Source organism: Manduca sexta, chromosome 18, assembly GCF_014839805.1.
Source record: "Manduca sexta isolate Smith_Timp_Sample1 chromosome 18, JHU_Msex_v1.0, whole genome shotgun sequence".
Taxonomy (NCBI): domain Eukaryota; kingdom Metazoa; phylum Arthropoda; class Insecta; order Lepidoptera; family Sphingidae; genus Manduca; species Manduca sexta.
In genome coordinates this window covers 2,252,717-2,270,763 of record NC_051132.1, presented here as the reverse complement: position 1 = coordinate 2,270,763, position 18,047 = coordinate 2,252,717, and the positions used below count along the sequence as shown (strand labels likewise).

General features: G+C 33.7%; 1 protein-coding gene across 3 annotated transcripts; it reads left to right on the top strand.

Moving 5' to 3' along the window:
• Positions 1–2,336: 2,336 nt before the first annotated feature.
• On the top strand, positions 2,337–18,034 carry LOC115447095. 3 transcript variants are annotated; one of them, XM_030174023.2, is made up of 17 exons: positions 2,337–2,425; positions 5,390–5,685; positions 5,771–5,940; positions 6,007–6,146; positions 7,011–7,167; positions 7,384–7,542; positions 8,023–8,156; positions 8,615–8,688; positions 9,208–9,295; positions 9,850–9,909; positions 10,348–10,400; positions 12,157–12,213; positions 12,597–12,672; positions 13,176–13,305; positions 16,740–16,952; positions 17,260–17,377; positions 17,848–18,034. In XM_030174023.2, the coding sequence occupies exons 2-17, from the start codon at positions 5,390–5,392 to the stop codon at positions 17,957–17,959; spliced, it is 2,037 nt and encodes a 678-aa protein (XP_030029883.1). In that variant the 5' UTR covers positions 2,337–2,425; the 3' UTR covers positions 17,960–18,034. The 3 variants fall into 3 exon arrangements, with proteins under 3 accessions (XP_030029883.1, XP_030029884.1, XP_030029885.1); XM_030174024.2 differs by lacking the exon at positions 2,337–2,425 and having other exon boundaries at positions 5,408–5,480; XM_030174025.1 differs by lacking the exon at positions 2,337–2,425 and having other exon boundaries at positions 5,515–5,597; positions 5,772–5,940.
• The last annotated feature ends 13 nt before the right edge of the window (positions 18,035–18,047 follow it).

The following is an 18,047-nucleotide window of genomic DNA, read 5'->3' as shown; positions in this document are numbered from 1 at the left end:
ATGTTATTAATAGTTATAACAATTTTAATTCATACATAAATTATTAATTTAAGTATTATCCATATTCATCCTTATATTCAGTGGCACTGTCCGCATGAAAAAGTTTCTCTGGGATAAATATTATTGTATCCTTTACTAACAATATGAGTCCTATGTTACTCAAATAAATAAATACGAATAATAATAAATAACCGGTTGCGAATTACAGTAGTATAAATGTCAAGCATTTTATTTATTTATTTTTATTTTTCTCACACACAGTCATTACAGAACTATTCCAATGCGACAATGTGGGGTAACTATCATTAATTTAAAATTTTAAAAAAATCAGTTAAGTATAAAACAAAAAACAAAACAATCATAAACATATTAAAAACATTGAACAAAATAAAACATAAAATTATTAAATACTAATTATTAGGTGTAACAGAGAATAAATAACAAAATCTTTGCCAATTCACTCCACTTACATGCCAAAATATCTGTTTTGGCATGTACCTCATTAATGGTCCTCATCACTCGGGTGAAAGCTGCTTTTGCCAATAAATTAGTCCTAGCTGCCGGCACCGCCGGTAGCCACCGCCATGAGACATGCTATCAAAGAACCTCTGCGCTTATCTCTTACGTGCCAAACCGATACAATCTATTATATATACCACGCTATTTATACATAGGTGGAATAACTGCGTCAGATCTATATTTTTTTATATTGGCACGGCATAGTGACCCCACAGCACCTGATGGTAAATGGAGTGGGATCCAATAGAATGTCGACTATTGGAACAGGATATACACAGGCTGATTCCAGAACGCGACTCATTTACGTGAGCCACTATGGAGGTTTAAACTCCTTGTGTACGGTGGTCGCTATCCGGATATAAAATATATCCTACCACCAGCATACAGCAAAGACCCGACATTTTTTTTTAACAAAAACCTGATTTCCTCAAATAATTATTCTCAACACTTGTACTACTTAAATTTTTTTGAACAAATTTTCCATTTGTAACAATAAACCTCAATTTTTAACTCAGTTCTTATCTCTACAAATATTTCATAATATTATTAATTCAGATTACTTATCTGTATATATGTTTTGAATAACAATTGCAAAAATACTTGTTATAAGGAAATCCATAAGTTAGAATGAATCACAGTGATTCATTCGTCAGGTTTTCATTAATTACTATTATCACAAGTCCTGTTCAGATTGGACTTCCATTATCACTGTGGGAGAGGATATGTTCCAAATAATATCTCAGTTAATAATGTAACTTGTGGTTAATAATATCTTTCCCATGACAAAATGTAGAAAAAAATATTTTACTACTTATTATGACTTCATGTTATATCTGAATTTATTTAACACATCTTTAAAACTATTGATTAGGAACAAAACGGTTCAAACATCAAATTGGATCAGTGCCATATTTTTATATTATTAAAAAAAAATATTTTAAAATTCTCTACTTGGATTTCCAAACAATTCTCATACAGTAGGAACTAAGAAGTTATCCTTTATATGCAAAAGAATGTAATGTTAAGAAAACAAATTAACTACTAAATTATGAAATACACTTTATTTCATGTTTTCTGTATGGTAATATATTTAGCCAATATGTAGTTCTGGCTCAATAAAACTAACTTACAATAATTTATATCTGTACCTACAAGACTAAACAGAAATGATGTTCACTTAAACATCTGTGTAAACTATGTCACACAAAATACATAACTTCATTTTGTTACTAGTGGCATAATTTCAATAATTTATTTAGTCCATTCTCTCCATCAAAAATAGCATTATAAAAAGCCTTTGCAACTAAATGACTACAAAAAATAATTAAATAATATGGGCTCTGTAAACACTATCCCACTTATAGACATAACACCATACATACGGCACAACTACAACACTATGTTTACCATTTGTGGTTCCTAAATTGTTTAAGCATTGTTAGTAGCATTGTAAAATTGTGTAGTTTTTATTATAGAAAATTATTTTAGTAAATAATAACAAACATAATAAAAATAAATTTAAAGGTAAACACACATTTGTGTGCACTGCTTTCAAATGTTTGATTTTCTATTATCAACATCACAGCTGAGCTAGAGCCTCAACTACTAAGAGTGTTTAGGGCTCAATCATTCAAAATACTTACATAGGATTTTAAGTAAGTTTTCTCACAATATTTATTTACTTAAAGTCATGCTCAGATACACTAACAACAGAAGCCACAGTATCAATTTGAAAAAGTAATAATTTAACAATAAAAAACCTTTTCCTTTGACATATTTCAAACTGGCCACATTTAACAGCTGATTACATAAACATCAAAGTGAAACAAGTCAAAATCAAAATGAAATGTTAAAAACACACACAAAAAATATGTATAAAAATCTACAAGGGATTTAAATATTCAAGGTACCCATGTTTAATATTAAGACTCTATTTTGAGAGAATGTCAATAATAACAAAACTATAATAGAGGTTAAAATAATGAAAGTGGGTAAATTATCCATAAAAAAACATGAATCTAATTATAACATTTATCTAAACCTATTTCTATTAAATGATTCATCAAATGTTAAGAATACTATATCTGTAGGGGTATATAGATAGGGTTGGGGTAGCAATAAGGCCATGCCCATCCCAAAATTGCATGGCACTAACCCATGGTATTTTGAGGCAACCTACTATTACTATATTTTTTTAAAATAACCAAAAGTATCATGTCTACACAGAGATCGCTTTCTTTCTTTCTTTACACTGGGCTGGAAAATTACCTTAGCTACTATCATGACATTCTAAGAATTAAACTAACTGTTAACTTGGTAATTAACAACAAATACTAAACTTAATATGTTATATATTAAAGAATTGTGTTCAGACCTCTTCCACTTGATAATAAAACATGGTGTAGTTACAGTTTTCCTCAATAATAGTAATGTTTACATATTGGTCATGAGGATATTTTGTTCTCAATTCTAAAGAGTATAAATTAAAAACAATATATAGATTATGGTGTTTATAATATAATTAAACTGAAGTTTAATTGGGTTTATATATAATTAATATTTCATGAAAATTGGGTGATGTTATTATTTATAATTACTGAATAATATCAATTAAGACAAATCACAAGGAAAATATGGGTTGTAAATAAAAATAAATGGTAACTTAGTAATGTAATATACATACTTATATTCTGAACTAGAACTACAATAATCTGCTTCCTATAGTATTGGGTCCTTGAAACATAGGGAAACAATTGGCTGACCTTATCTGTTTCTTTTATCTTGTGCGAACTCCATTACAGGTTTTTGTATATCTAAAGAACATTGAGGTCTCTTGTTGGCCAATATTTCTCTAAAGAATATGAGAAATATGGAATTTTTGGTTAAACTCAAGTACAATTCATTTTCCTAAACATATAAAAACTGATGATTTGATTATTCATTTATCTGTGCTTCCATACATTAGTTTAAAAATTATTTGATATAGATCATTGAAATTTAGGATAAATATAACAAACTCATCAAATAAAGATTTTTATTCACATTTTTTAGATTGATTAGTTCATTCTAGGGGCCAAAGCAAAAAGTAAAGATTATTTTATTTAATTGAAGCATATAAAATTAACATGTTTGATACATAAATGATAAAAGATGCAGCTTTTGTTGTTAAATTAAGAGCAATGTCTCAGCACCATAGGGTATAAATAGAATTTTGTATGACTCTGCACTCTGCTTGGGGTAAATGCACCGCAAAAATTAACATTCACAAACAGTTTTGTGCCAAAACAAGGCATCTGACTAGTAACATTAGCATATTGTTTACATAATCTTCTACACAACTATTCACCAACCTATACCTGATTGTAATGTCGAGTTGTGCACACAAACACGCACGCCGCATACGTAGCGGGTGATGTTAATACGCGTTATCTACCAAATCTGACCGAAACCCTGCGCCTGTCACCGGTCGAGATAAGGACCAAAATAATCTGTCAAAACGTGTGTGAAAACATGTCGCACGTCACGTGACGCGACGCAGCGCGCTCCGTCATACAACCGTAACACTGCAAAATCACCTAAATAGCCCCAACAGCGCACACACCACGCCGGACTAACGGTTCATCCATCGAACCGCGATTCTTGCAAAAAATGCACCGATTACACTCGCGCTTTTAGGTTAGGTCCGAGTTCGCGCGATTTGTCACGCCAACACACGTCGCACCGCTACCAGAATTACATAAAACGAATTTTATCACAAATCACTACCGTCTTAAAACGTGTTACAATAATTTCATTCAAAACAAACAATGGAAGTGTGACAAAATCACCCGCGCAAACCTAACCTTGATGCAACCTGCCCGATAGATTTCTAGTTCAAGGTCCAATGAAAAAACTGAAAAGTCACATGAAGCAGTTACACAAACAAAACTGAAATATCATTGCGACCCGCACTGAAATCTATTTTAAGACAAACAACAGACGAAAAAAGCACTAACCTTACAACCTCGGGAGACTGCTTGACCCATGTAATTTTTATAGCGACCAACGCACACCGACAGCACAACACGCACAACACTGGACACGCACCAATATGTTTTCAACACTTTTCAAACACAACACGTTTTAATTGAAATAAGTTTTTCGTAAAAAAATTAACACTTTTCACGAAACATCACATGCGAAGTTCACGACAGCAAAAATTGCGTGTTACCATACCATAAAAATATAGCTGTCACTCTGTGACAGAACGTTGCCGTACATTTTCATTTATTTAGAACATATAATAATCAAAAAAGAAAATGTACGTCTTCCACCATATCTAAATCGCAACTAACTAAATATTATCAAAAACGTATGTAAGTTAAACATCGAGCATGACCTTTTTTTATTGCTTCCATTATGTACTATTTTACCTGCTCAAAACAATGGGACAAAATAAAGCTGCTTGTAGACTTCGTAAAAATAAAAAAAATATATATTCACTATTTATGACTTAAATCCTTTTACCACTTGCGAATTGTTATAATTTTTAAAATCTTTTTGGAGATAATAAGATCAAAATGAAGCGACAACTAAGAATAAAATCACTATGGAAATTTTCACTAACCAGTGTAAAGTGAAAACAATATTATGATTATTGTATAATACAACTACTAATATTTAAAATTAACTATTTTTTAGGTGGTATTGCCGTATATAGCTAAATGAGAAGCCCATTGTTGGTGCTATAAATACTTTATTAAATAGGATTTTGCGTTTTCGGCGTCCATAACTTAACGCACGTACAAAATCTGGAATAATAATTCCAGTCAGAAGAATTGTATATGTTTTAATATTTGCTTATTAATAGTTGTATTTTTTTTTTGCCTAGATGACTACTATGGAGGTGCCGGAGGTTTTAGAAGTTTACTGCGATGACACGTGTTCACCAGCATTTTCATCTGCGGCCGTAAGCGACGCTGGTAAACCTGTTTCTAAACAATCCTCAAAAACGCAAGTTAACCAAAATTGTTCCTGCCGAAAAAAAATTGATGAACAACCAAAAGCTGATGCTAAAGTTTTAGAAAAACTTATAAAAAGTAAAGAGGATGAACTAAAAAAGGAATTTGAAAAGCGCATGGATAAAGAAATTGCCAGTTTAAAGGAACGATTTGATTTTATATTGCAGTAGGTATTATTATTTTAGGTACAAAAGAGAACATGGAAATCAACTATAATATAAAATGTGCTTTATTATGAAGTTTATTTACAGGAATGAGCAAATGAGATCATCATACATGCTTCGTGAAGCTCACAGGGAGAGACAAGAAAAAATCACAGCACTGCAAACCCAGTTAGAATGTAAAAACTTAGCAGGACTCATGTATGTAATGTGTTCGGAGAAAAGAAAAAGTAAACTAGAAAAAATGAGGATTATAGAAGGTAGACATTTAACATAACTGACTTTTTTATTATGAACACTATTTCTATATATTGTGTTTTTTGCAGACTATACTAACTACATTCATTCCTTGCAAGACATTTTAACGGAAGCTCAAAGTTTAATATTACACTTATCCAGAGGATATAAAACTGCTGCTAGAGTGGACCACGATTGGCGGATTAAAATGACTAAACTCATAAAAGAGGTGCCTCATAAAATCAATAGAAAATATATAAAAAAAAAACGTTATTTTAATACGAAGATTAAAATAAGTGCTTCAAATATCTCAAAAAAAAACATATTTCTTGATTATTAACACTTTGCAATATGATATTCTACGTAAAGTTGTCCACGTAGCTGAAATCGATCAGTACGACTACTTTGGCAAATTTCCAACTAAATGTACGGACAGCCTGTATAGCATAACTTATTATATTCGTTAGACACCGGTCGAAACTAGCGCGCTTGGTTACCTTCATCGTAATAACAACTGGGCTTTCCTCCAACAAATAGATCGACGGTTGGGCGAACAATTGGGCGGCTGGACAATGTATAAGCACCGTTATAATTTAAAATTCAAAAAAATAGCTTACATTATTGACCAATAAAAATATAAATTAGATAATTATCTCTAGTTATACCTACGTATATTGCTTTCTATCAATGAATTTATAATTTATCAGTTGCTTCCAATGTGCTTTATCTACATCTATGAAAATTCAAGTATGTCACGTACAAAACAAGGAACTTTGTAGTCAGCCTTTATAATATAGGTCTAAGCGTATCACGTAGGTTTCAGTCTAGCGTTATTTTATAAATTTATTTAATCTGGTTGTGTATGTATGGTTGACCACAAAAGAGCCATAACAAATTAAAACAATAAAACGCTCACGTGGTCATTATGTTCGAGGAATTTGGAGATCCACGGATGCGAAGGATTTAATACTTATTAACTTAAAAAATACAGACAGAATTTGAGATCCTTCTTTTTGGAAATCGGTTAAAACATTAAAGTATAGCAACATCAAGACAAATGCATAATACCAATAAAATAATGATCTTTCCTTAGTTCCAACTTTACGTTTACAATTACGGTGGTGGTACCCCTGAATCGAATCAGTACTTGTTCGATCTACCAGCTCTAATGAAGATTGAGACTCCAGTCGTTGATAACCCTGACGAAGATCCTTGTGAGGCTGAAGAGGAAGTCGAAAAGGAGCCATCAGGTATCTTATCGAACTTTTATTATACTATGGCTAGAAAAATAGTATTTACCATTCCTAAAATTTTGATAATAATATTTTTTGGTTGGTTTTTTAGAAATTCCTGTTCCAATTAATATTTTTAAAATTTATAAAAGTTAAACCTTATCATTAGTAGGTAACGTAAAGTTTAAGACCAATTATGGAATTAATATAAACATACAACAAAAAATATTATAGCAAAAGAAGAAGACAAAAACTGGTGGGACCGCCTTGAAGGTGATACTAGGCCATTCATCATGTTTGGAGATATGGGAGAATTTAAGCCGCCGCAACGACGTGAAGTCTTAAAGGCGGTGAAAGCGATTAAAACAGCGCCTACGAAGTGGAAAGAATACGGTAACTCCTTTTAGCATTATTGCTAAACTATTTTGGACAGGCGCATTCTAACTATTAATGATAAATATTGTATATTCCAATAAAAGACACGATAGTATAAAAAGCGTGTAAATAAAATATCAATTCTCTAAAACTGATTAAACAGTAATTTTTATAAATAGAACCATTTACAACTGTTTTCAATAAACGATCCCAAGCTAAATCTTTAATCCGATTCCGAGAATGAACCAATCTCAATAAGTCAATTTGTAAATATCTAAAAAAAACGTTGTTCTAATTAGTCTTTTTACGAGATAGATTGAAAAAATCGATTGGGTTCCTTTATTGAAAATGGCGGTTAGACGTACCTAAAATCTGTGTATAGATAACTTGTACCTATTCAAAATGATGTAGCACTATCGCTACATTTTTAATACGAATATGTAACACGTGGTCGGACTGACAGGCATCAGCTACTACGTATTCAATAATAAATTGTAGTGTTCAACGAAATGCTGGTCAAAGCCGAGTGTTCAAACGCGGACAGCATCAAAGACGAGTACCCGAAGCGCCTCGGCACCGTTACCAAATGGGAGTGCCAGGCTGTGCAGACCTCGGAGGCTGCTTCCAGAATGGTATTCTTATACCTAGTTTGAGATGCTATTTGTCCAATTTTTTTTCTGTGTATACGAGCATGGCAAGGGGCCCTTACTGCATCTGATGGTAAGTGGAGTGGGGTCCAATAGATTGTCGACTGACGAGAGATGATTATCCCTCGGCAGTTGACACAATTATGCCGGCCTTTTGGAACCGGATCTACAGAAACAAATACTTACTAAACACGAAACATATAATGTTTTTAATTATGAGGTAATGAGTGATAATCGCATTGTGGCAAGATGCAGTACTTTGCCATTCAAAGTTCTCGGCAAAGTCATTATCGTTTAGGTATGAGCAATGTTCCATCACGGCGGTTAGTAACATCAAGCGAATGCTATGACCTATATTTACCTTAAGAATTTATTATTCTCCTAAACCATAGGATAACATTAAAGAAATGAGTGTCTTGGTGTTAAAACTTAATCCATTTCAGTCTATCATGAATCGTCGCATGACTGGACAGAGCATCGACATCCGCGGTGACATGGGATCGATACTGAAAATTATGTAAGACATTACTATAAGTATTTGCAGTATTGCGCTTGTAAATATTTTGTATGTTAACAAATAGGTACACACGAATCACACAAATAATACTGTTAAGTCCATGCTGTGATTTTAGTGATTTGTGTTCAGTATTTAATTGATTTCGTAATTTATTAAAATAATGTTGACGTTAAATTATAACATACTATTTATTTTGTAATTAGATTTATTGTTGTAATCGATTTGGAGTCTGCCGGGCTAGACGTCAAGTATATGATCCCCTCTCTCCTGAATTGTAAACTGGATCCGCTTTTGGTCTATCCATATAACAGCTATTAAACTATAACCCACGACTAGTAATTTGCCGACTTGAAGTTAGTCACGAACGGCATCGCCATTTTTAAAGACTTAAAACTAACTTAACGCTTATATGAAGTACTATTTTCTTGCTTTAGATAGGTAAGTAATACTATCAAAACACATTTCAATCAATGGTAAGATTTATCGAATTCAGATTATCCATGAATTATGTTTTTCCAGTACTTCACATGGCACCAACCAACCGTCGACGAAGGCAACTTTGCTGGCAGCCAGAGACTCCATGGAAATAGCTTCTACTACAAAACTAGTAAGCGTAACATAAGCTCACGCTATTGTCCTTGAAGGGTTAGGCAGAGTTGCTATAGCGCCCCCTGATCGCGACACAGGACTTACAATCTGGATGACTAGGTTATATATTTTACCTATATGTAACCACAGTCGGCCTTAAGAGTGGGGTGAACCGGGACACCATCCCGAGGCTCACGACTACAGGGGCCTCGCGCGATGCCTTGGATGAATTTACTATCTTACCGACGAAACTATTAAAACCAGGAACTGTTTTCGCTCCGCCTCACTTCAGCCTCGTGTCTATTTTTTGCTTTCGCCTGGGTCCTCGTTCGGTTAGGTCCACCAATGTAGGAAGTTAAGTGTTTGGCTTTAGTAATTGTACCATGGACATCCTGCTGTGTCTTTGCTAACACGATTTGCTCGACGTTGAACCTTTAGAGTGTATTGAATTCAGAAGATGCCTAGTCGTAACAATATAATTTATTAAAACTTACGTACAAGTTGCATAATTACAAGTACAGTTTACGGTATGTGTAGGTACTCAATTACCTAACTATTTGTTTTTTTCCACAGCGCGAAAAGATCAAGCGTTCCGAACAAAACAAAGTTGTTATCAATGTTGGTAAAAGAAGGGTAAGTCGCATAAACATTGCTTTGATAACCAATATTATTAATCATTAGATGCAATAGGGTATTTTCCTATGTTCAAATTAGAATATTATTCCATATGTAATAGTAAACAGTGCGAGAAAGGAACCCTATCGTGGCAGTCATTCATATTTAAAACATTCAAATGTGCTAGAATGGACGCATAATGGGATATCGCTCCATCTCATTCTTTCGCACGCATCATAGTTCCCGATGACGTCACGTGCCCGTATTGTGCCTCTTTTCTCATGTCTTGATAGTTGATACACCTACTGAAATTTAAAGGCTTATAACTCGTCGATTTTTTTATCGAACTTTAATCAATATTTATGTGACACAATTTATATGACTTAATAATTATAATCTTATAAACGCAAAGAGCTGAAATGCATCAAATAACCCATTATGCCTTTCACTTCACAGACGTCTCACTTTGACGAGATTTCAGAAGAGGAATATGACGAAGATACAACAGAGTAAGTAATTTTGAAAAATAATAACAATAATCTACTAAAGAATAGTAAATGTACTTAACTACCTAGACTACTCTGCTTGCTAAAGTAGCCAGATAGTACCAACTGCATGCCCATCTACAGATCTTCCATTAAAAGTGCTAACCTCAGCAAAACAGAGCGCATACCCTATTTCTACAAGCTATCTTCGCGATATTCATAAAAATATAGACAAATTAACCATCATATTTCTAAAATACCTACCTATTTTATCTTCATTTTCCAGTATTTTTTTTTTAATATGGATTAATAGAGGTTTTCACGGTATAACTTAATATGGATATTGTTCCATTAATTGCACAATAAAAGTGCATCATTATCATATTTTTAATTTGCAACAAAATACTATTAAGTAGTCAATTTATTAAGGAATATTTTGGTAGTTATTTTTTTTTATAAAGCCCCCATATTGATTTTTTACATCAATTATTTTAAATCTTTGAATATCATCGCTATAACTCGTGCGCCGAAAAAATATTTAATAAATTCTCAAGGTCGTTTCTTTGTTAGAGGGTCCTTACTAGTTACCTAAAATATGACACATAATGTATTTGCTGCCCTTAAATATGATTTATAAACTAATGCTTTATTTTGAAAAGTCTCTTAAGTCTTCGGTAGTATAGTGGTCAGTATCCCCGCCTGTCACGCGGGAGACCGGGGTTCGATTCCCCGCCGGAGAGACTCTTTTTGGAAATTAATTTTGTTTTTATTTTTGAATTTGCGCTCGTATTTAAAAAGTAAGCTGTTTATTGTAACTTCTACTTTTACTTTTAGTAATGATAATATCTACGCAATCCAAGTAATAAAATACAGACCTTTATTAACCGACTTCAAAAAGGAGGATGTTCTCATTTCGTTTGTATTTTCGTGGAAATCAAATTAACCAAGTAAAATAATTATTTACATTATTACCTATATCCAAATTAGGTAAAGTCAGCCCCAAATTAATATATTCAAATTTCTTCATTTAAATAAAAATTTCTTGATCTGTAAATCATGCATATACAAGATATGCAAGTTGTTCAAATATAAAGCTAGAGTGTCCCATCATGTTTGGCCCATGTGGTGTACAAATCTCAATGAGTAAAAAGTACAAAGCACAATTTATTTATGTGGCCTTACATTCAAAAAAGAACTTTAAAAGTACTTTACATACCTACTTGGGCAGAAAGAAATTCATTCATTGTCATCCATTCGGTCCTAATTCACGTATTTATACATTAATTTGACTATTTATATATGTATTAGCGTATAAATTGTTGCAGGATCCGAATTGCGATAATATTATATGGATAATGTTGGTCATTTGTTATGAAAATCGCATATTGTTATAGTCCGTAGAATATTCTGTGGCTGTAGCCAAGCTGCATATCAAGAATCGTTTATCCCTTTAATTAGTTGATTTTCCCTCTCAGTCGTAGAGGAGGCCCGTGCCCAACAGTGGGACAGTATATAATACAGGGCTGATATTACATTGATATATCTCCCGGCGCATTTCTCTGCAGTCTCTGAACGCAATGAACTCAAAAACTAACCAACGGATTTCCATGAAATTTGATATTGAGATAGTTTGAGATACCTACTCGAAAGGAAATAGGTTTTCTATCTCGTAAAAGTATTTAGCGGGACTTTTATCCCGGAGAACACTTTCACGGGGACGAAGCAACGAGCAAATTCAAGAATAAAGCTGTAAGTAAATACAAATTATTTTATCTTGCAGTGACACGACACAAAACATAGACGATGATGACTTCGACGAATCTGCGACAGCACTCGGGTAAAGCAATAAGTTATATACTTAGCATTAAATTTAATCTTTACTGTAAGTATTGTAAATATTAATGAAAATTGAGAAGATTTTCGGAAGTTTGTTAAAATTTTCAATTACGTAAGCATAAACTGCAGAATACATTTAAATGTAGACGTTTATTCTTATAACACTAAATAACAAGACGGAAACATTGCAAATTCATGGTTATTTGTTACTGCCCATAAATACCGCACGCACACACCTTTTATCCCCGAAGGGTCAGACAGAAACCTAACTCTAATGTAGCTAAAAAACTCGCAAGTATAAAGCGCTGCTGACTGCGTGGAAATACTCCAATCTCATCACCCTAAGCGTTTCACATTCAGTAATGTAATAAACTGATATTTTAGGAGCGTGCATAACGACAGCCTACAGATGATAAATTCTCACGTTCCTGATAAGGATCATAAGATCAATTATGAAAAGGTAATTGGGTAACATATTTCCGTAATATTTCTTCTCCCCTTGTGCTATGTTCCGACGAGACGCTCACAGCCGTCAGGCAGTGTATCCAGGCACCCGATATTATCCTGTAAACCTTTCTTGAATGTTCAATTTCAGGTTGATAGCCTAATGGGACTCTCTTGGGGAGGTTTACTAATAGTCCAGTGGACAGCGAGAAGCTGATTGACATATCAGCGGCTCCTAAGTAAACTATCATATCTGAAAAAATAGCGATAATCACTTTTTTTACATTTCGTTATGTAGGTTTACAAGCAAAACTCATTAAAAAAAAGTTAGTAAATGATTGTTAATAAAGTGCTTTTTCGTTTAACATTTGAATTATTTGGTCAGTACCTAGATAACGCAACGCTAAAATGTGAATGTCGCAATTTTTCCAGATACGATAGTCTACTTAGAAGCCATCGATGTATGATGTGTCTCACCACTTTCCCATGTCAGGTGAACTAGAACCCCTTACTCCCCAGGTGTGTCCGTTGGAGAAGTGTCAGCGCATGCAGGTGGACTCGTTCATGAAGTCGCTCCCACCGTACATGCGCGCCAATCCATTCACACATTTTGAGCAGACCTTCGAAGAATACGAGACTTGTTCACCAGGTATGGTTTCTTTAGGTATCAAAAGGTTAATCGCTTGATGATACTTGCAAACACTTGGAACATAGTGACAGGTTGCTTGTTTGCAAACAGTTTGGACACCAAGAACTAATTACAAAATACTGTAAGTAACTTGCAAAGCTCGTAATTTCTCCTTTCTAAAATTGGCAATACATCCATCAACCAGGGGTAGTTAAGAGCGTTTACGCATCCGCGCGCCGTATGTCTCAAAAACAGCACTTTTCGAAGGAGATAATATCCATCAAAACATTATTTTAAAAACATATGAATTAGTAATTGTTATAGAAAATTTTGTTGTCTAAAAAGTTAGTAGAGAAAACTTTTAGATTTATTGAGTATTTGTAAATTGTTTAATGATTACTGAACAGAGGTTTTCAAATTTGCGCTTCGAACGTCTATTTCGAAGCTCAAAATATCTTAAACCACTAAGGAACATAACAATATGTTATTTTTATCTAACTATAAAGATCCTGAAGAAAAAGTTAGTAGAGAAAAAATATCTTTTTTAGGTTAAATTCATGAGAAATAAAAATTCAAAGAATTCGAAAATTTCAGAAATGTTGGTCATTTAAATGATTTTTTTATCACTATATCTTACTTAATTGAATATAATATTGGATTACTATAATAGAAGAACATCTCCTTAAAAACATACAATTTAAAAATTCAACAAAATTAGTTCTGTTATTTTTCTATAAATATTTTAAATACCACTATAAAACGCAACGCGCAAATCGTTTCAAATTAGTCCACCTTGAGGCTTTCTAGAGAGAGGACGTGTCGCTCGTCGCTCCGGCCAGACTCCAGTTGGCCTTTGCTGTGCGTAGAACAAATAGTCACGTGTATACAGTGATTGCCACATCTTAGTACTTTAGTAAAGTAAAATATTTTTTTCTTTAATGAGTGACAATAATTTTAGTAGTTACTATAAATTATTATTTTATTATTATGTTTCAGACACAATGGGAAGTAAAGCTATTTCTAGGCAAGAAAAGGAAACGCAACAACGCTGAAACTTTGTTTCTTTTTTTACTCATTAAACACTTGAGCAACAGTTACTCGAAGGAAAAAATGGAACCTTAAGCTAAAAACAATTAGCCCATTGAAATGTTACATGAGCTTTGTATTTTTAGAGGACCCAATTTTATTTTTAGAACATGTGTGGGGGGTCAATAGAAGCTTAATCTCAAGTTTGTGAGGTCGCCCCCCCTTGTCCCCTGGCCGCCATCATGAAAAAGGGGTGAAAACACTTTTTTCGCGATATCTCGGAAACTATGCGTCTTACATAAATTTTGTAAAGTCATAATTTGTAGCAAATTGTTTTGCCTACAAATATGTTTATATAACTTTTTGCCCTAAATTAAAAATTAAATAAGTTATAAGCAAAAATGTGAGAAAATGTTTAAAAAGTTTTCTTTTTTGCTCTATAACTTTTTTTTTACATTTTACAAAAAAATTACCTCAAACTAACTTGTAAATGATCTTTTGAGGAAAATTGTTCCCTATAATTTTCTTTTATTTCATTTATTTAAAACGCTGTTACAGCGCTCCAAAGTTTACCGGGTTCGTCAATGCTCATGAGAATCCGGTCGAAACAAAATGTTTAACTTATTTTTTGATTTTTTTTATTGTAAATATATTATTACAATTTTTTTGTTAAATTCGTACAACTTTACTTATTAATCCTAACTCTTTTCTTTGCCATAGAACTTACCAAATTTAACTTATCGAATGTTATGCAGGTAGAAAAGGTATGAGTTACCATTTGGGGATAAAGGAGAAAAAAAACATATTTGCAGGCAAAACAATTTGCTACAAATTATGGCTTTACAAAATTTTTGTAAGACGTTAAATGTTACGACGAGTTAGCTAAATGATTGAAATTAGCTGCAGAGGACAGGATGCAAGAGGCCGCTAGAGAAGAAACTGATAAAGATGTTGCCTGTAGCGATGTAAAGACGGTATTCCCATACTTACAGTCAAAGCTGACTGCTGTTGGTCAAAAAAGTACAGAACCAACTATTTTGCTTCGTCGTGTGTCGCAAATATTATGCAAAACTATGGATACAAAACTGGTAAATTGTTATACATGGATGTACAATCGATCGATTGATGATCGATGTCACTGAAAAAAAAACTATCCAAAAAAATATAACCAACTTCAAGACACTGTGAGCTCATTCTGCGTAGATCGGACCACCAACAGCTAAAATTTTAAAAAATTTAAAAAAGTTGTATAATTGTAAAATGTAGGTAGATATTGTAACTTTGACTTTACGGATGAACAACACCTCAGTCCCCCCCGTGACCATGAAGGCTGCAAAGTCTTCGAAACGTCGGGAGAAAATAAAATACCAGCACCGCGATAGAATCCGTAAATTAGTTTAATTTCAATAACCAACTTCCGAAAAAAGAAGTCTTTTATTTCTCACTTTTTAGTTATACATCTAAAAATGACATCTCATTACACACACCTTCTGACTCAAAATATAAATTCCAATATGTAATTTCTAATGACTTAATTTAAACTTTCAATGCGCTAAATATTAAAAACTGCAGATCTATGGAGTAATTATGTGGTCCATTATAAACATCGTAGCACAGTAATTTTCCTGATTTATTGTCTGTTTACGGAGTTCTGGTGCCTATCTTTCGGCTTCATGATGAGCTCCACTTTACTAAAGGGTACTTTCTAAATGCAAATGCTTAAATTTTTTAAGCATTTGCATTTAAAAGTGAAAATAACAATTTGTAAAATGGCCGTTAAAATTTGTTAAAAATGTTTATTTTTTTATAATTACAAAATGATACATATAAACTATTTCATGATGAATTCTTATATATTTAATAATAGAATTCTTCATTTATCATAAATTCATAAATCATAAGTTACATTCCAATTAGATAATTAAAGCGAAAAGATCAAAATTGGTTGGTCTGACTATAAAGATAGCCGACGCGCTAACTCTACGCACACAGCTACGCAACGGTTCTGTGTGAGTGAATTTTGCGAAGAATTACCTATAGTTGACTTCACGCGCGGCACGTAAACGCTCTTAACGCCGTATCAGTAATACGGAGCTCCGATCTTAAGGGTCCCGTTAGGCCCATACCTATATGAATCTAAGTGGGCGCCCAATAGTTCGCACTGCCCTGAAGAACCCCTAACAAATTTTGATTTGACCTCGCCACCGCCGGCATTATTATTGGTGTAGCAGTGATAATAATTATTCATCATCAGTTAGTTCGTTGTTCTCTTCCCGTCTTTGCTATAGAACCCGATGACAAATGAAGAGCAGTCTATTATTATATACTAGGCATTACTGATGTCTATAGGCGACAGTAACACTTACTTTAATATGGAGAACCTTCGTTTGTCAAGCTTTATAGGAATAATAATAAAATTTGAAATCTAGAACAACTAGAAATCCTGAAGCGACGTATAGAAGAGTCAAAGAAGAAGGAGCGCAGGGATCTGGACGCGCCCGAGTCAGATCCGTTGGCTGAATGGACCCCCAGCGTGGAAGGCATTGCCGTACAGACCTCGGCGCTATCCATGTCCCTCCCTCCGTGCACGTGCAACGTCCCGGGACCAACTCCCGTGTCCAGCGTTGGGAAAGTTTATAGAAGTATGTTTTATTTCTGGGCTCATTAAGGTCTAAACATAGAATAGACAATTCTGTTAAAGCAGGTTCTTACAAAAATGTGCCGTGCTGCAGCGATTTGCAAAAGACTCCGTTTTTGGTAACACTTCGCCAACAGTTTAATAATAACTTTTAAATACTATCATATTCACAAAATAATAACAAACCTTTGACCCGCTTTTTTCCTACCTGTGTAAGTTTTAGAGATTACGCTAAAACATGAAAATGTTTTTAGGACAAGTTTTGGTAGATTTATCAGTAAGGTCCTAATATTTTACTGAATTACTCCTAGTGGACGATTTGATTCCTGTGAAAATGGCGCTGGATAGAATTAACAAGGAGTGCTTCTACGATCCCAAAATAGAATTTGACAGATTCAAAGTGATCGGCGAGGATTCTAGCGTTAACTTGTAAGTACGTCGTATAGCTATACACAGGTGCACTCTCTGTTCCTTCACTCTCATAGTCCGATGAAACGGCAATCCGACATGACAGGAGACAGATCAGGCGCAGGACCAACGGCTTTTATTCTGAGGCACGAGGATATCATACTGCCAATTTGCTGATTCCGAGCTGCAAGTAAGTAATTTTTTAAGTTGGAAAAACCCAGGCAATTATTTTGGCCCTATCCGGGATTCGAACCCAGAACCTCAGCGCGCTAGTTGTACTCGTACCGTGTACAATAACTAAGCCACCGATGCAGTCTGCCTGTGTACTGTGTAGTAACCACCAAAAGAATAAATTGCACAACGTTCCGTTATGTTCAAGTGGATATGCGAACCAGAAAAATACATCGGCCAATTATAGACAGCGTCGTCGCTTTTCCTATTATTTACTCAGAAAGGCTTATAGAAAAATAATAAAACAATTTATATTTCAGAGACATAAAAGACAAACAAGAGTTCAGAGAAAACAGAGTCCAAGAAATCCAAAACATACTCAGACAGCATCCGAGTTTACTCGACATATTCCAAGCCAACACACGATGTTAAAGAAAGATCAATCTTGTATATTTTTATTTCTAAATCATAAGTAACAAACTAAACTAATAAAAATATTGAAATACACGACTGTAATCCT